At 34.9% G+C, this 20,135-nt stretch overlaps 1 protein-coding gene across 1 annotated transcript; it reads left to right on the forward strand.

The window, feature by feature from the left end:
• Positions 1 to 4,280: 4,280 nt before the first annotated feature.
• Positions 4,281 to 15,521, forward strand: LOC132638710 (uncharacterized). The gene is made up of 16 exons (XM_060355504.1): positions 4,281 to 4,479; positions 4,710 to 4,793; positions 6,708 to 6,781; positions 6,870 to 6,903; positions 7,973 to 8,031; positions 8,117 to 8,231; positions 8,340 to 8,377; positions 8,543 to 8,640; positions 8,712 to 8,767; positions 9,549 to 9,813; positions 9,905 to 10,056; positions 10,367 to 10,423; positions 10,908 to 10,973; positions 11,079 to 11,153; positions 11,389 to 11,448; positions 15,236 to 15,521. The coding sequence occupies exons 1-15, from the start codon at positions 4,390 to 4,392 to the stop codon at positions 11,407 to 11,409; spliced, it is 1,284 nt and encodes a 427-aa protein (XP_060211487.1). The 5' UTR covers positions 4,281 to 4,389; the 3' UTR covers positions 11,410 to 11,448; positions 15,236 to 15,521.
• The last annotated feature ends 4,614 nt before the right edge of the window (positions 15,522 to 20,135 follow it).

Raw genomic sequence — 20,135 nt, forward strand, 5'->3', positions numbered from 1 at the left:
AATTCTTAGAAGCTATAACTCACAATTGGTAAATGTGACCAAATTGTAGATTTTGGCGAATTTGGGACTTGACTTTGGAGACGTATAGGAGGCGGAAAAGGTATGTAAAGCTACCCCTCATCTTCTTTTGGCATGTCTTAGTTATACTAAGTTGAGATTTGAGTCTCGGGGGTAATCCTATTCTTAGAAAACCGAGTTAGAATTTGGGTACTATTCATTCAATAGAATTGAATTACAATACTTATGTTTAGTTGGAAAAGTGATCGAACATTCGAAAGTCGCATAAACGTCACCCAATCTCTTTGAAACTTCCTTAGATGACTTCATCAAGTTGAATGTTCATGATTTACCTCCTCCACCTCAACTTGACCCGAGGCGGGCCCACTAGCCCGAGTCTTCTTTTGTTTGTTTTATTTAATCTATTTTGTATGATGTAAAGAGGGGATTTTTCGCTTATGAATTCAAGGCTTCGTTTGGTTTGCTCCATAAGTTGTTGAAAGCTCTTTAAAGTGAATGATGCTAAATTTTCAGAAAATGACTTATGAGGTATTTTTCGGAAGTTTGTGAATGTAGAAAGGCTCATATTTTTATATACTAATTCCGACAGACTCATTTCTTATCTTGAGCTTTCCGATCTCAAGGTATATATATGAGTATTTATTTGTCGAGTCTTGGAATTTAATTATGTATATGCATTTGGTTCCCGCACTACTCTGCTCGTACGTTCTGTTATATCTTTCGCCGAGTCCCGGGCCGGTTCTGTTGTCGTGCGCACTTTGATATACTCCGGTGTTATGCTGTGTTTATGGTTCACCGAGCCACTCGCCAGAGGGTCGGGTTCCACTTATATTTGGCGTTATGCTGTGTATGGCGTTATGCTGTGTTATGATGTGTGACGGGGAGACGGAGATTTGAAACCTTCTGGTGTTATGCTGTGTTATGGCGCCATTGACGGGCGGGCGACCATATTTCCTGTGCCCTATGCATGACTTATATTTTGATAGTACACATTTTGATATTTTAGGCTTGCACTTGTTTCCTGTACTTCTATTTCGTTTATGTCTCAGGTTTGTTCCTGTATCTTCTGCTTTGCATACTCAGTACATATTTCGTACTGACCCCCTTTCTTCGGGGGTTGCGTTTCATGCCCGCAGGTACAGACGCACAGTTTGGTGATCCACCAGTTTAGGATACCCTCTTCTGCTGTCGGAGTGCTCCTATCATCCCGGAGCCTGCTTTTTGGTATATATTCGTTCTTTGCATATGTATATATTTGTTCAGGGGTACGGCGGGGCCCTATCCCGCCATATGATCCGGTTGGTCTGTTTAGAGGTCTGTAGACATATATGTGGGTTGTGCCTACTTCTGTACAGGTGTGTTTGTATGATCCCACTCGCCATGGCAGCCTTGTTGGCGTGCATTTGTATATGTTTTGGGCCGTTGCGCCATTTGATAGCCTTGTAGGCTTCTGATATATATGTACATATATGGTTGTGTTTGAAATGTGTCTGAGACAGTTTGATATAATTTGAGGCAACGTGTGATATTTGTGCCCGTATGCGCTATCTGTATGTGATTCGGGTGGGGTGAGTGTGTTCGGGTGCCCAGTTCGGGCACTAGTCACGGCCTACGGGGTTGGGTCGTGACATAATATTATTTGATTTTTTAATATATGGGGTGCACGTTCCTTTTTCTTTTTTTTTATGTTGTTTTTTTTTTAATATGGGGTTCACTTTTTTTTATGACTTCGGAGAGGGTGGGGTTCACTTTTTTCATGAGTTTGGAGAGGGTGGGGTCCACCCTTCCCCTTTTTTTTTAAGAGTGACTGATGACGAAGCATGGGTAAACCGATGCTCATATATAGTAGAAAAATAGAAATATAATAAAGTATTTCTATCTACTTTTTAGAAGAGTTGGTAATATAAAGTATAAAGAGTCATTTTTTTGTCCTTAAATAAAAAAGTGGGTGGGACCACAAAGGATTGTTTTTCCCTTAAATAAAAAAGTAGGACCGAACACGGACGACGATCTTGCCTCTATAAACCGGCTCTTCTATATAGCAGTAATAGTAAAGTAATACATATAATTTTTTTTTATCAAATTTTGATTTGGATAATTCTAATTCAAATTATTATATTAATTTTACATGTTTAAAATGAAACAAAGTAGAAATTGTAAATATTTTTTGTTTAACTAATTTTACTTGTCATGTTATTTTTCACACGATTTTTTAATATTGCTTGATTTTGTTAATATGGGGTCCACTTTTTTTGTGTGGCCTTTTTTGTTTAACTCATTTTACTTGTCATGTTGTTTTTTACGCGATTTTTTAAGGAAACGTCAATTAGAATTATAATTTCACTAATTTACCTTATTAATTATTTGATCTCCATTTAATATTATTTTTTATTTTATGACATTAATCTCTTTTCACATTTATTAGAGCAAGGAAAAAATAAAAAAATAATTAAATTCTATCTTATTTTAATAAATAAGTATTTTAAATATGTTGCTGTACAATAATTTCATTTGCTCCCACTAATGGGTTGATACGCATGTGACAATGAATCCATCATTATTGATTTAATTGTTTGATTTTCTAAGCACTTTTGTATTTTAAGTATGTTGTTGTATAATAATTTCATTTGCTCTCTCTAATGGGTTAATACGCATGTGGCAATGAATCAATCATTATTCATTTAATTGTTTGATTTTCTAAGCATTTTTTTTCTTTTTAACATTGTTTGTTTTTTTAATATGGGATCCACTTTTTTTTTCCCGTGAGTTTGGATGTGGAGGATTCCACTTTTTTTTCTTCTCTTTATTTTTTTATTTTTTATTACTGGCTGTACAATAATTTCATTTGCTCCCACTAATAGGTTGATACGCATGTGGCAATAAATCCATCATTATTGATTTAATTGTTTGATTTTCTAAGCACTTTTGTATTTTAAGTATGTTGCTGTACAATAATTTCATTTGCTCCCTCTAATGGGTTGATACGCATGTGGCAATGAATCTATCATTATTGATTTAATTATTTGATTTTCTAAGCATTTTTTTTAACATTATTTGTTTTTTAATATGGGATTCACTTTTTTTTTTTAATATTACTTGATTTTGTTAATATGGGATCCACTTTTTTTTCTTCTCTTTATTTTTTTTAATTACTGGTTGGTGTTTAATATGGGGCAATAAATCTATCATTATTGATTTAATTGTTTGATTTTCTAAGCACTTTTGTATTTTAAGTGTGTTGCTGTACAATAATTTCATTTGCTCCCTCTAATGGGTTGATACGCATGTGGCAATGAATCCATCATTATTGATTTAATTGTTTGATTTTCTAAGCACTTTTTTTTAACATTGTTTGTTTTTTTAATATGAGATTTACTTTTTTTTTTTAAATATTGTTTGATTTTGTTAATATGGGATCCACTTTTTTTCTTCTCTTTTTATTTTATTTTTTATTATTGGTTGGTGTTTAATATAGGGCCCAAATTATTATTTTTTAATATTAGTTGTTGTTTAATATATATGGGGCATTTTTTTTAATTATTAGTTGTTGTTTAATAATAATATATATGGGCCCACATTTTTTTAATACGGACGACGAAAACGGACGACCAAAAATGATCCCACTCGTGCTTCTATATAGTTTAAATATTGCTTGATTTTGTTAATATGAGATCCACTTTTTTTCTTTCTCCTTTTTTATTTTTTATTACTGGTTGGTGTTTAATATGGGGTCCAATTGTTTTTTTTAATATTAGTTGTTGTTTAATATATATGGGGCATTTTTTTTAATTATTAGTTGTTGTTTAATAATAATATATATGGGCCCACAATTTTTTAATATGGACGACGAAAACGGACGACCAAAAATGATCCCACTCGTGCTTCTATATAGTTTAAATTCTTTTGTCTCAATTTATGTGATATTTTTTTTAATTTGTCCTAAAAAAATACTCTATCATTCTATAATTAGAAACAACTTAATTTTAAAATTCCTCTTTTAATCTTAATGAAATGATTTATAATTACACAAATATTTAAGGTTTGTTTTGTCAAAAATCTTTTAAAATTTGTGCCAAGTGCTACATGAATTGGGATGGAGTGTGAACGGAACATGTAATGCAGTTGATGTACTTTATTTTGTTATTTTCTTTCACGTTTTCTATTCAAACCTTTTTATCTTTTAATAAATAAATAAGCAGGGTCCCCACCCCAGGAATACTTATAATATATTTAAACCTTAGTGGGAAAATCAAAATTCGGTTTATAAAGTGGATGCATTCTCCCTCGTTGTTAACGGCATCACATCACATGGGACTGTAACGCCCACCGAGTCACTCTAAAGCATACATAAAAACAAATTCACATAGAAGCATGGATATGAAGAAGAAGGATAAGGGAGTTATAATGGCGAGTCCTTTCATCTCCAAACTAAATGATTCTTCCAAATACGACTTCGTTAAGGTCTTTGATCACTTGCTCTACTAATTCTACCAAGTTAAATTTCAAGCTTTTGTATATATCTTTTTTTTTTTGTTATATAACCGTGGTCGTGCTCTCTAGTTCAGCTTGTGCGCACCTCGATTAATTTCACTAGATACTTGACACCTCCCTCGACCTTTTTTTTTTTTTTTTTTTTTGAAGCTTTTTTATATCTTTTCTAGTAGAACTTTTGCTAATTAAGCTTTTTTCAGGTGAAGGTATGGCTAGGTGATAATGACGATCATTACTATGTTCTCTCCAGATTTTTGCTCAGCAGAATGTTAACTGTCACTAAGGTTCACTTGTAGTTCCTTTTTTTTTTTTTTAATTTCTTTTCCATGTAAATTAGTTATCTTTTGTTTTTTGAATTACTTAAATTTCTACGTTTGTTATACTCTGACAGAGTTTATTGAATCATGTTTTGCAATGATACTCCTTCTAAGGGAAGTAGTCCGCCATTCGGTTACATGTGTTCCCCCTTTTTTTTCTTTTTTTTTTTTTCAAAAAAATAAATAATAATCTTTTTTTCTATCTATGTACGACTTTTCGAGATGATAACTTGAAGTATTACGATTCGATGGTGAAAGGTTTCCACTATACTAGGATTCATCCTTTTCCTGAAGCCACACGTGTTTCGGCGGATGTTCGTTAGTGTAACTGGTTTGTCTTAGAAACATACATGCAAATATATTTCCACCACGACGTGCATTTCGTGTCATTACTCGTCGACGTGCTTCTATTCCTTCTTACAGCTGTGGTAATGGAAGAAAGAACAAGAAGAGGATATTAAAAACTACCAATTTTAATACGAGATAACCCATGTTGTTTATATCGATCTATTATGCGCCTCTACAACAACCATCAGGTAAACCTCATACAACAACTGTCCTAACTTTACCATACTTTTTTTTCATTTCTTTTACGACAATAACAAACACTTCTTTTTTAAATTATGGATCTACCTCCAAGAGTCAGTGCGTAATCTCAACACTCAATAAATATTACTGAATAATCTCAGCAAGTTCAATGCTAGCGCGACTAATTGATATTTATCTTTTTTGATGCAACAACTAGATCTTATTTGTAACAAGTGATCCATTAAACCAACAATATGTTGTGTATTATCGTCGATTTCTACATAAGCTAACAAGATGATATCTTGAGCAATTACATATCTAGGACCTTCGATACAAATAGATTACTTCGCTAAATACAATTTATTTCAAATTCGTTAAAATTTCATGTAACTAATTCTTGGATGCCCATTATAGTAGAATATTTACATGGGAGTTTCTCAAAATTTAAACACGTTTTGGGAGTTTCTCAAAATTTAAACACGTTTTACACGTGTGATACATGTTCTTTCTATTTCTTAAAGTAAAGCTCTTTGCATCACAATGCAATTTATGTTTGCTTGACATTTCATAAGTGGATACTTAATAAAGGCACTTAATCTTTTTATTTATTTTTGAATTTTCCGTTTGTATCTTTGGCGCGGGTAGAACAACTTGGTAGCTCGCAAGGCTCATAACCTAGAGGTCACGAGTTCAAATTCTGTCCCTGTCACACCCTGTTTCACCAAGCTACCTTAGAGTTTACTCTGTTAACTAGTTACTCATTCCTATTTTATAACAACTATAGCGTGCATTTTGGTTTCAATAAGATATCTCACTATTTCAAAATTCAAATTCGGGGGAACAAAAGAGGCATAAAAATCTTAGAAGGGAGACAATGAAATTATGTAATTGGATCTTCCAAAAGCAAAAGATTATCCGTTTTTTAGTTAACTTATTGAATGGAATAAAACAAATGATGAAAAACGACAAATCCCTTACTTTCACGTGAAAATTAAATTAAATAAAGAATACTGTAGTTTGTTATTCGACAAATCAATTTTTGAAACAGATATCATTAATGATGTAAATAATGAGTGTTACTATACATACATATGCATATAACGTATATATTGTTCTCCTATTGGCGGAAGTTTTCCTATTACTTTCTCTAAGTTGATTATCTACTCTGTTGGCGAATAGGTATGGCCATAGTAAGTTGATTAGATCATTTTGACTGTTAAGTACTCTGTCGCTTGTTAGTCTCCATGGTCGCTTGAATGCCTGCAATGAATGGCCTTCCCACCTAAACCTTTTTTCCTATAACTTTATATATTATGAAATTTAGATTTAATATGCACGTTTGCTTGTTTACAGATACCAACTCATGTGGCGGTTAAGATTGCCCTTGATCTTAAAAAGCTTCTTGTTGATAACAGCCTTCTTGATGTGTATGACATTGTAACTTATATTTTTCTTCTCAATTCAATGTTTTATTCAATTCATCTGTAAATTAATTGTTTACCATTTCTTGTGCAGCTCACAAGCAGATTTAGAGGCAAACTTGTTTAAGGTATCACTTGTTTTTTTTGTGTTTCCTTTGGTTCCCCTTCCTCTCGTTTTATGCTCAAATAACGTCTGTATGATATGCCTCTCATTTTGCTAGAATGTTTGATGCGGTCTTTTGCCTCTTTTATATGCCCGATAATATGGCGTTACGTTGCTATCAGTAATGATAAACAACACGATATAAAACCACTATCTTTCAACTTGATTCCCCCCCTCCTCTTCATGCTGGGTAATAAACAAATACTGCATACAAACATGTATAATATATGATTTCATTACCAGCTGAAAACACACCAGCAAAATCGTCTTCTCCATGGTTTAGAACTCCTGTGAACTTTAGCTAATAGTGACTCAAAAAGTGATTTCTTCTAATCCTATGCATTTTAAGTAACTTCTTGTTTCAGAAAAATTAATTTGTTGGCACTAACTTGAAAATGCAGTTAGAATGATTAAATCAGAAGAGAACTTCTGATGAGGATCAAGTTTAAGGTGAGGTATCTTTAATTAGGTATTTAATGGTCCTTTCAAATGATATAAAAATATCATGTTTGACACAAAAATGTCCGTGTCCCTAATAAAAAAAACTTCTGAAGTGTCATAGTTGTACATGATCTTACAATTTGACAAAGAAAATATGTTCTGCTGTCAGGGAACTACCAAGAAAATATGTTCTGCTGTCAGGGAACTACCTTTTTTGGGAGTATCAACATAGGGCTAGGAGGTCGTTTTATTCTTTCTCCCATGACAACCATTGCTATAAGAAATCATTGCGGAACTTATTGCCTCAACCGAAAAAAAAATTAACACGGACAGACATGTAAAAGAGATTTAGATCCAGTTTCTGCGTTTTCTTAATCATAATTGGATAAACATCTCATTTTAGTTCTTGTTTAATCTAACTAGGACAAATCAAATACAGAAGGTATTTCGATACAATTTCTGCATGTTCTTACTTATATATATAAACATCTCATTCTAGTTCATGTTCAAACTTCCTTGTCTTGCCTTCTGGTTTGAAGTTTTTAAAAGTTTGAGTGGAAGACCTACACTGAATTTCATTGAATCTTCTGCAGCTTATGAAGCGGAGAGGTTTCGGAGAAGAGTATATAAAACATTATAAAATGATGACAAGGTGAGTGCCTTTGGTAATTCTTGTTTATGGTACTACCTGCTTTGGAAAGTTGTTTAATCACATCCCCTTTTTGTATATTTCTTAGATTTCACTACCAGAGAGTTGCTCTTGTAATTCTTGTTTGTGGTACTGCCTGTGTTGGGAAGTCTACTATCGCTACCCAACTTGCACAACGGCTGAACTTGCCAAATGTCTTGCAGGTATCTTCCTTATAAATTTCTTGGTTTTGCTTTCATGTTTTTTGTTTGTACATTGAAGCATGTATTCTCCTGCTTGCTTATCCATTCATGTGCATTTTTGTCTGACAGACAGAAATGGTGCATGAATTGCTGCGCACATCAACAGAGTATGTACAATCTCTGCAGATTTAATTTTTCAGTTCTGATACAGTTTATCTGCAGTTATTTTACTGTCATGTCTGTTGACCTAAAGTTTTTTTTTTTTTTTTTTTTTTTTTTTTTGAGAATTCTGTGCCACTCGAATAGTTATGAACTTTGTAAATTTATGTCAGTGCACCTTTGGCGTTATCTCCAGTATGGGCACGTGATTTCAGCTCATCTGAGGAGCTGATAACTGAATTTTGCAGAGAATGCAGAATAATATGGAAAGGTAATTTGAGACCTATCAGTATAAATAGCTGCTTATCAGGGAATTTGATTTGTATCTCTCTATTTATGTAGGTTTGGCTGGCGATTTGAGAAAAGCAACGAAAGATGGTAAACCGATTATAATTGAGGTATCATAATGAGGTCCCATGCTTAATTTTTTTGAAGTGCCCTTTCTGTTTCTTTTTTGCTTTTTTTTTTTTTTTTTTTTTTTTTGAGGTAAAGATGGAACGCGACTAGCAGACAGTGAGTCCTCAAGATTAAAAGTCCAAGTTCTCAGAATTTAATCACTAAATAAGCACCTCCAGGCAGCTACATATCTGTAATTCGTATACCTTCAAACCCGAAGCTTCAGTATATCAAGAATCCAATGGAGCTACTCGGTGCCACTGCTGCAGAAATATTATAAGGCTCTAGAAAAACATGCTTGCTGACCTTGGCTGTTCAACGATGCAAACTCTTCAAGCTGCATAGACATGAATGTTTGAAACTAATATCATTAGAAGTGAAGCCTTTGTAGTTATTATTCTCTCTTTGGCAGAACGACAGTGGATAAAACCATAACGAGTCTCACACGTTGTAGAAAGGCATCACAGTGAGAGTTAGATGCAAAGTAATGACAGTTGTTGATTGCAGCTTGTATAATCAACTTATTCAACAATTAATAGCAAATATGAAGTTTCCTTTTGCCTCTACCTTCAATTTTCAAAAAATGCATACCATCAACATACTTAACAGTTAATAGTAATAAAGAAGTTTCCTTTTGCCTCTACCTTCAATTTTTTTAAAAAAGATACCATCAACTTGTTCTACAGTTGGTAGTGATAATGAAGTTTCCTTTTGCCTCTACCTCCAATTTTCAAAAACTGATTGAACATTAACGATTCATCTTTCGTGGTGTAACAATGGCAGGGAATGCATTTAGATCCAAGAATATTCCTGATGGAAGAAAAGCATAAGTTACTACCACTGCCTACTGCAGCCCGCAAAGAACCATACATTTCGAAGGTCAAAGACAACGAGGAAAGCATTCCCATTATTGGACTTGGCAGTCAGAGTGATGATATAGATCGCTATCCTGAGAATGTTAGTTCAGAAGGAGCATCTTCTAAGTTAGATAAGCTAACAGATTCTCTGAAGTCCATGGATATTGTCGAAAAAACTTCTGAAAACGCAGGTACGTCTTGCTGCAACTTTTCCACTTTCATTTTCTAAAATATCATGCACTCAAGTTCTCCTTTTTCCTTTCCCTTTTAAATTCTTGGCAGAACCGGAGCATCCTAACAAATCTTCTGACCATGCTGGTGAAGTAGTTATAGATTCAGGAGCAGACCAAAATCCTGCTCACGGAAAACAAACTTCGGGTGATAAACCAATATTTGTTCCTATAGTTCTAAGGATGGCTGACTTTGACCATAAGGTGGTCTAAATTCTATTAACTTATTTCTATTCTAGATATACATTTATGACCAAGTGAATTTATGTTTGCTTTGCAATTTTCATGGTATCCTCTTTCCCATCTGATTTCAATCATTCCCAGTGATTTTTTCCATCTATCCATATTCTCTTTCTTGTAAAGGCTACCCTTCTTGTTATTACTGCAATATGCAAGTGAATTAATTCCTTTAATATTATCTTATATTAAAATGTGTGACACAATGACGAGGACTTATCCTCTATATTCTATTTCCGCTGCTAAACTTATTGAGGACGTTTTTTCTTTCAACCAGGCATTCCTGGAGGAGTGGGTAGCTACTCGTACATTCAGGGAGAAGCATCCTACCCAGGTTTCAAATGCTCTTAAGCTCTCATAGTTATCATTGCTTACTGGTGATACATATGCATCTGCATATTTATTTCTCTTATCTAAGTACGTGACTTTCGATATAATTTGGTGTGATCTTGTCAGTCTTTGATACATCTCCTTCAAGAAGATTCAGTGGTATTATCGATCTCTGTTCAACTTTTATTGATGTTTTCTTTGTGAACGAATGAGCATATGATTTTGTAGATTGATCTTAACATGTGCTTAGGGGGCATGTCCCCTTGAGTTTCATTCAAAAGTATAGAACCCCCTTCCTGAAAGATAGAAAGACTAAGAAAACAAAAATAAAAAAGAAAGCAAAAAGAACAGCAAAGGTGGAAAATATACTTATAATGAAAATATGCACTCACACCGGACATAGTGTATTTGTATGCTTGTGAACATTTTCCCTTCGTTGTGCTTTCTTGTACTTTAGCTGTTAATTCACTTTTGGAACTTCTTTTCAGGATAAAGATAAAGTGATAACTAACTTGATGACTATTCAGGACTACCTGTGTTCCTTTACATCACAGGTATGATGCTTGTTTTCTATTTGCTTCCATTTGATGCTTTTAATAATGAAGATTGGATTGGTATTCACAAATTTCACCTTGTGGGGCTGTATTCTTTCTGAACAGGGTTTGACTGTTGTTGACGTATCAGCTGAAACATTTCCACAGACACTAGATTGGCTGCATAATTATCTTCTTCAGGTAATTTCCTGTGGTATTATTCTTTTCCAATGGTTTGTGATATCGGTTATATCACTGGTTCATTGCTGATTTGATTTGAAAAAGTTGGTATTGATTTGTATGAAAGCTTAAAAAGCTGAAAAGAGATAGATATATAATGCTAGTCAAACTCATTGCTTATTTTACGCCTGAGGCAGAGGAACTGTTTAGGATGAGAATTCATTGTTCACAAAAAATTATTTCTTCCTGCTTTCAGTGTCTTGAGCAAGGTTTCTAGGGGAAATCCAAGCAAAATGCCAGAGAGTTGATGAATAAGGTACTTATCTAACTATGGTCTCTACTGCCTTCGAGGATATACTTGTTTTTTTGTACCTCACACCAGCACTACTCTTTTAGCTTCCTTGATTAGAAGCTATCTCTTCATTGTTCTGGTCCAGTCACCAAATGCAATGGTACTATCTGTTAGTAAAACTTTAGGCATGTTAGAAGTCTAAGGTGCTATAATTTAAGGGGTATAGTAACATCATCTTGCATTTTTCTTTTAGCCAGATAGATCACGGTCACCTCCTTATTTATGTGTGGCAACTCCTTTAGAGGAATGCATAGATAATTTTCGTCCAGACAAGCCGCTGGTTATTACCAGGACGGTAATTGTCTGCTGAGAGATGGAAGATTTCAACAGATTAATGGAATTCGACGTGTTACTAGAACATCTTCATAATTTGGCATTGTGGAAAATCATCTTTACTGATCTTCGACACTAAAAGTTCTATTTTATGGCCACATGGTTATATAAAATTATAAACCATGAAGAAAACGTATGTAATAGCATAGCTAACATACTAATCCTTTAAATAAAAAACTACTTAAATTTGGAAAGACCTTGCCTTTGAATGGGATTTATCTCATTCTTGACCTTTATCATTCATGTATAGTACTTAGATAAGATGCATGGAAGAATCTAGGGCACTGATTATTGAAAATATTGGTTACACTTGTATGTCCATATAAGAAGTGTGAGCTTTAGAAATGTAGCGATTCATCCTCTTAAGTAACTGTACACGTAGTCGAGGCTAAAACAACTGTAGCCCTTGAAGTCTAGCTTTTGATAGTTCAAATGGTTCGTCGTTTGGACTTTTTTACTCAAGGTTATGACAATTTTATTGAAGGTGCTCATTGCTGAGTAATGGATGAGCTGGTGCTCGGCGTCAAAGGCCTTTTTGTCCAAGAATACCCTCGGGAAACATGTAATTTGGTGCCCGGAACCAAATGAATTGAAAGGCTTTCCAAATATGCGGTTTCGAGCATTTAAACCCTTCCGATGAGACCCAACCTCTCCCAATTCATTTCCTCACTTTCCTACGATGCCAACCAGGATTTTTTACCCAAAATTCCTTCCCATCCATCAATATGAGTTAAATATGGTTGATTTATATTAACCTTCAATCTCTTGATTTATATCTAGATTCCTAATTCCCAACCAAATCTGTCAAGAACAAGCAATTGGAATTTTAAATCCAAGGATGTATTTTTTTCCCCTTATAGCTCATGGGTATGACTTATTTAGCTGTGGGTTGCAATTTATTGATGGTGCTTCTTTTGGGAATGGAGGGATTTGAACATAGGGTTCATCCTTAGGTTGATATTGAAGGATGGGTTAGCCTAAAGGCTAAATCCAACTAATGTTTGGGGTTTGTTTGAATGTTAAGCCCCCACAGATTACCATAGTTTGTGATTATATGTGTAGATTGAAGCTACAAGTTTGACATAAACCTTTTGAGCTTAGGCTTGAGGTAAGGAATAATCCTAGCCATGAATTGGTTTTCTCAAACGAAAAGCAAGTTGCATGTGTTAGTGGTGATTTAATTCATATGACATGAATTGCATTATGTGAGCATAAAAGGGCAAGCCCTATACTATTCAAAGCATGATTTGGGAAGATATGCGAGTGAAACAATCAACCTATTGATATTAGAAGACCCAACGGATACTTCCAATGTATCATTTCTAGGTCCAATGGAATTCAGACGTATAGGAAGAAGGTCGAACCCGCCGATATGGCCCTTTCTTCTGCTGATTGATCGAGTTGTAGACTCTTTAGTTCATACCCAAGTGCAAATTGAAAAACATCTCGAAAGCCACACTTGTGGATGACGACTATTCTCGTCTCTTTGCATATGTTAGATACTCTCTCCGTTTCAAAATGTTTGTCTTACTTTCCTTTTTAGTCTGTTTAAAAAATAATGTCTCTTTTCTTTTTTGGCAACTCTTTATTTCCAACTTTTCACATGGCATGTCTAAGATCACAAGATTAAAGAGCATTTTGGTACATTCTGCACATCTTTAATTTAAGACCACGGGATTCAAAAGTCTTATTTACTTTCTTAAACTTTGTGTCAAATCAAAACCAGACAAACATTTCAAACAGAGGGTACATATGTTTTTGAGTCTTGAATACCTCTTTAATGTTAAATGTGATACAAATGGTCTCGGTGACTACATGTGCATGCGAATATATGTAATGAATAATGAGGTAAGTAACCCCTAAACGGGTTAAGTGAATGAATTGCTAAGGCATATAATGTGCCTGACATCTAAATGCTAGCCAAATAGAAGAATAAGCATACATGATGCCAATGATGATGAGGAAATAATAAGTTATAGCCCTCATGTGTGTTTTGTGGATTTATAGCAAGTGAGGTCTAACCCTTAAATTGGTTTTTTCTACAAACTAGTGAACATTACATGCTTATTTTAAATGCTTAAGTGAAATAGTTACTCGTTGTAATTAATTATGTTATGTTGGGGCATGTATATTCATGTAAGACAGTAAGAGTTAGCTTTGAAAGGTATAAAAGCAAACATGAATTACACCAAGGAAGTCATCGGGCAAGTAATGACTAAGTTAAATCTCCCTATGCTATACATAAATTGTTATGACTCGTGTGGACGTTTATAAGTGATAATTGCTAGTTATAAGCTTTAATGCGTTAAATGACTAAGTTTGGCTAAAGTGCCTTGTATGTGTCAAGGATACTTTTGTGTATGATATAATTGACTCGAAATGCATGGGATACATGCTTGGTTTCTTGTTTCCTCCCATGTGTCATTGTCATCTATAAATAAGTGATTGGGCAAGTGTAAAGTTTGCCATATCACCGATAAAAGAGTGAATGACCAGTATGTTCTATTTTCCATAGAGGCACGGCATGCTATTTGGTCATCATCACAAATAAAGGAGTGGGATGGTTTGAATATTATAATTGGTCATCATCACCAATAAAGGAGTGAGAGTGAGATGTATTGTATGCTAACTGGTCATTAGTCATCATCACGATAAAGGGGTGAGATGACACCCATTTTCGTTGATAAAGAAGTGAGATCATTCCTTTTAGTTCTATAAATTATGTATGCATGGGTACAGTGATGTATGTGCTGGAAATGTTTCCAATTACATTTTTTTTTTCCCTCCCATTTTAGGAGGATTTATAGTGTTTTCACACTTCCCCTCCAGTGTGACTCGAACCCAAGATCTATCGGTCGTGGGTGAAGGTGCTTAACCACTGAGTCATCCCTCACTTGTCTTGCCTTTATTCGGAGTAGTGATAATTTGCTAACTTATGACCTGATGCGATAGACATCAAGGTACCTTCTTGACCACCACAAGAAATATAGGAAACACGACTTAGATTATTAACGCTGGCTTGTCATGAAGTTTGACTACGATAGTGCTCACATGTTTTCACTGGTGATAGTGATGCAATATAATTCGTTGACAATTAGAATAGATTCGTAGGCCAGGTCGACTGATTCGTTTTAGATTTAAAATATTTCAATAGGATTTTTTCTTATTCCTTCTATGTCGCAGGGTTAAAATCAAAAACTAGTTGTTTTCTCGATGTTTTATATGTCTATGTGCCTGTATAGTATAAGGATATGTGTAAAGTATAGATTTCATGATTACGTTTGAGTTACCGGTTTGCTTTGCTTTGCTGACGCTTAAGTACTCTATAAAGTTATAGCTTGTCCAGACGGTCATGAAAATTGATTATTTCTTACTAAGTTGTTGAACTTATTCCTTAATTTCCTCTACCATTTTACAGGTTTTGGGAAGAGATAGAGTTCGAGGATCGAGCAACCTACCTCCGAACTGAAAGTGTCAAGCCTACATGTGTTGTCCCATGGAGGCTAGTTCTTGCTTTAATATTTAGTGTAAAGTAGTTGTAAGAGAAGTCTAAGAGTTTGCTCCGTGAACCCTGTGGGTGTTGTATGTTATGTCTCTTAAGAGACTATATATGTATATGTTGATGCTTTCAAACTATATATTTCGGATGCTTATGCTTTATGTTTAACTGTTGCGTAATGGTATGAGGTCGCCCGATATCTCGTTTGCATGTGAAAGGTGGTCTGGAGTTGCTGGGAATTCCACAATATGGTACCAAAAAAATAATGTATATGAAGGGATATGCGTTTGTGTGATAAGGGTTATATTGTGATCAGATGTTGGTCACGGTCCTAAGGATTTTGGTACTTAAGATAATTCTTATGTACCGTGAGAGACAAATTATTCCATGTTGGAAATTAATGAGCCTTAATAAAACTAAAGCAACATAAATGTTGGATTTCATATCTCGAAACAAGAACAAGGATGGTGTACCTGTTAGCAGCAGAAGCTTCGCACAAGATCACCACAAAATTGCTCCAAATCTTACTTCGTCTCACTTGGAAACGGAGTACTTTTTCACGAATTAGATGTCTTTCACTTCTTTTTTTTTTTTTTTACTGTGTGTTGTTGCTTTTTCTATCTATCTGAGAATACTGGAGTAATTCTATCATATAGAGGAGGAGGTTGTATTATACGATTGCTGAAGTGAAAAAAAAACAATATGAGCACACTCCCACAATCTTATCCCGCTATCACCTTTTTTTTACTGTATTGGGAAGTTAATTTTTATCTTATCACTTTAGAATAACAAATCGGGCCGGATCAGTCCACATGGGCGACCCACAACCCATAACAAATATCCAACATCTCCCACTTCGCACATAGTGGACTGGACTCCAACCAGCACCATGTCAATAACACACATAATTCATACTGACAAATTGTTCATGCGACCTGCGAGCTTCAAGAGCTACAACATTTCAAACCATTGAGGTTGTACAGGAGCTAGCTCAATATAGGAATTCATTCACATGCGGAAAGAATTCACTACTAAACATAAGGATCATATTACTCACAATACCCCAGACATCAATTGCTACACTAGTAGCCATTTATCCGATCTCTCATCCTCTTAAGAGGTGAACTCAAGTTCATGTTTAAGTTTATATCCACAATTACACTTGACACCCTTATGGTAAATGTAATGGCCGGCCTATGAATACAAGTTAAATTAATAATTTTAATTGTCTTCCCTTTCCACTCAAATCAATCTGTTCTAAATAAACTGCTTTCCTAGACATGCACTGCATTGCCGAATCACTAATGGCTATTAGTAACATGCTAAAGCAGCAACACTGATTGAAACTTCAAGAAACAGCCAAAGGTCAAAGGGTATTCCATTGAAAAGTTAATGTAACTTTTCGGGGTCTCACACAATAAAGAAGCGAGGATCCATTCTTCCATTAACCCATTGGTCGCTTAGCACACGTGATATGAAACACATGCTATGGTGTTCTCACCTTATAATGGCGCATGTGTCTCATTTGTTTACTCAACACCGTATAGATCTTGATCTAGACACCTCCAGATGTCTAACTTGAGCTTCTCTCTTCAATGATCCTCAAATCCATCTTCTTAGAGAAACTCATATTTGGCTTACAAAATAAGTCATAACATAGTGGTGGAACTCATCTCTTCACGTTGCTCCACGTAAGAGCCGATTGCTCGTGTGAGAGAGCCAATCTCGCGACTTGGTCGACACACTTTATCAATAAAATTACATCATCACATGCATATAAGATATGAACACAAATTCATGAGTCGAATATTGATGAAAATATTGTAACAACCAAGTCATTTTACAATAAGAAATATAATCATGTCCTACGCAAACCTAGAGCCATAACATGTTTCTTAAATAGTTCTCTAGATATCGCCTTTGTAAAAGGATCAACTATAATTTCTCGCGTAGGTATGTATTGTAAAGTTACTTCTCCACTTGCTACTGTGTCTCTTATAAAGTTATACTTGATGTCAATATGTTTGGTTTTGCTGTGATACTTGGGATCCTTTGTGTATGCAATAGCCTCTTGACTATCACAATGTAAGATCTTTGATCCATGAGAATTCTTTGCTACGTCCAAATGCTCAAAGAATCTTTTTAATAAAACAACTTCTTGTGCTGCAGATGCACAAGCCACGAACTCAGCTTCCATAGTTGAAAGAGGCATGCAAATTTGTTGGTTACTTTTCCATGAAATAGCACCACCATTAAGTAAGAAAGCTTAGCCGGATGTCGATTTTCTATAGTTCTGGTCACCACCCCAATTAGCATTTGTATACCATTTCAAGTGTAAATCATTTCCACTATAACATAGTGAATAATCAACAGTTCCTTTCAGGTATCTGAAGATCCTCTTCACAGCTTTCCAATGATCTCTTCCATGATCGGACTGATACCTGCTAACCAGACCTACGGCATAACAAATGTCCGGACGAGTTCACGTCATAACATACATCAAACTCCCGACAACACTTGAATATGGAACTCGAGACATGTCTTATTTTTATTTTTCAATCTCTGGACACATTTCAAGGCTTAAAGTCTCACCTCTTGCTATAGAAGTATCCATGGGTTTGCAACTATTCATTCAGAAGCATTCCAAATTTTCTTTTTATAAGTTTCTTGAGATAGACTCAAAATTTTCTTGGAACAATCTCTTTGGATATTAACACCTACTATATAGTCTGCTTCACCTATGTCTTTCATATCAGATGACTTTGAAAGCCATGACTTGATAGTTTTGCCATACTCCAAATTATTTCCGGCTAATAAAATATCATCCACGTAAAGGGAAAGAATTACAAACATTCCATTGGACTTCTTCACATAGATGCAATGGTCTTCATCGATCATGGTCAAATCATATGAAATCACATCTTTGTGAAATCTCAAATACCACTGCCTTGAAGACTACTTCAGGCCATAAATAGATCTTTTTAATTTGCAAATTTTCTTTTCTTGGCCTTTATTGATGAAACCTCTAGGTTGTTCCATGTATATTTCCTCGTTTAATTCTCCATTGAGAAAATCTGTCTTCGTGTCCATTTAGTGTAATTCTAGATCCAAACATGCAACAATAGCCAAAAGTAATAGAATTGAGATAAACTTCACAACTGGTGAAAAGGTTTCCTCATAATCTATTCCAGCTTGTTGGGTAAACCTTTTGCGACCAATCATGCCTTGTATATTTCTATTGACCCGTCCGCTTAGCGTTTAACTTTGAGAACCCATTTGTTCCCAATAGCTCTACACCCAGAAGGAAGGTCAATCAGATCCCAGACTTTGATGGTTCTCATGGACTTCAATTCTTCTTTCATTGCTTTCATCCATTCATCTTTTCCAGGGTTTGCCAAAGCCTCAGTGACAGAATTAGGCTCATCTAATTCTATAGGAGATACCAAGAAAATGCAATCCTCAATCTCGTATGATCGTTTAGGTATACCTTTTCTAGTACTCTTACGCAATTGAAGTTCAGATTCCTCAATAAGATTTTGGGATTCAAAACTCCCACTTGGATTAGGAACCGATCCTTGATCTATTTGACTATCAAACATGTTTGAAGACATTGTCTGATCATCTGAATTCAACATTTCGTAAAGAGTCTTTCCTTCCTTTATTTCACCCTTTTTGGGAAAATCAATATCTCGAAATGTGACATCTCGTGATTCAATTTCAGTTATACTTCCATCTTTTAATTAACCAATGAACACATACCTTTTGGAGTGTTCTGAGTGTCTTATAAAGATACATTTCTTCCCTTTTGGACTCAGTTATCCAAACTTACCAAAACGATCTTTTACATATGTAGCACAACCCCAAGGTCGTAGATCATTCAGGTTCGGTTAGAACCAGTCCATAGCTTATAGAGAGTGAAAGTAATTGATTTAGAAGACACATTATTTAGTATGTAGGCCGCAGTCAATAACGCATCTCCCCAGAAGGAGATAGGTAAATTTTCTTGCGCCATCATGGATCTTGTCATGTCCAATAATGTTTTATTTCTCCTTTCTGCTACACCATTCTGTTGAGGTGTGTAAGGAGTAGTTAATTGTCTCGTAATGCTTTTTTTACATAATTTTTCAAACTGTTTTGATAAATATTCGCGGCCTTTATTGGTTCTTAAGTCTTTATACTTTTATCTAATTGATTCTCAACTTCATTCATATATCTTCTAAAGAATTCAAGTGCTTCAGATTTGTGAGAAATCAAATAGATGTAACCGAAGCACGTAAAATCATCAATAAACGTAATGGAATACATAGCACCAGACTTTGCCCTCACATTCATTGGACCATGGATACCTGAATGGATTAATTTAATAGGGAATCTGCTCTCTTAGCCTTCCCAAATGGTTTACGTGTAATCTTTCCGGCAAGACAATTCTCACAAATTGGCATTTTGATTTTGGAGAAAGGACCTAAATGCCCTTACTTTACCAATCTATTCATCCGGTCTTGCCCTATGCGACCTAATCTTGAATTCCATGTAATAACATCAACATCACTGTTACTAGAATAACATGTCATTACACAACGGTCAACATAATAGTCATAAGTTGAAGGATTACAATCTAAAATGACAAAACTATCATAACAAAGTCCAAAACTATAAAAACATTGTCTAGAGTAATTCTAACACCATTGCGACTAAACTTTAAATCAAAATCAATATCTAGACGAACAGACACAGATACTAAGTTACACGTCAAGCAACATCAAAGATCGGCAACCACGCAAGTCCATTTTGCAAGTGTCTATCCCTTTGACTTCAAGCT

The sequence above is a fragment of the Lycium barbarum genome, chromosome 1 (assembly GCF_019175385.1).
Source record: "Lycium barbarum isolate Lr01 chromosome 1, ASM1917538v2, whole genome shotgun sequence".
In the NCBI taxonomy this organism is placed as follows: Eukaryota; Viridiplantae; Streptophyta; class Magnoliopsida; order Solanales; family Solanaceae; genus Lycium; species Lycium barbarum.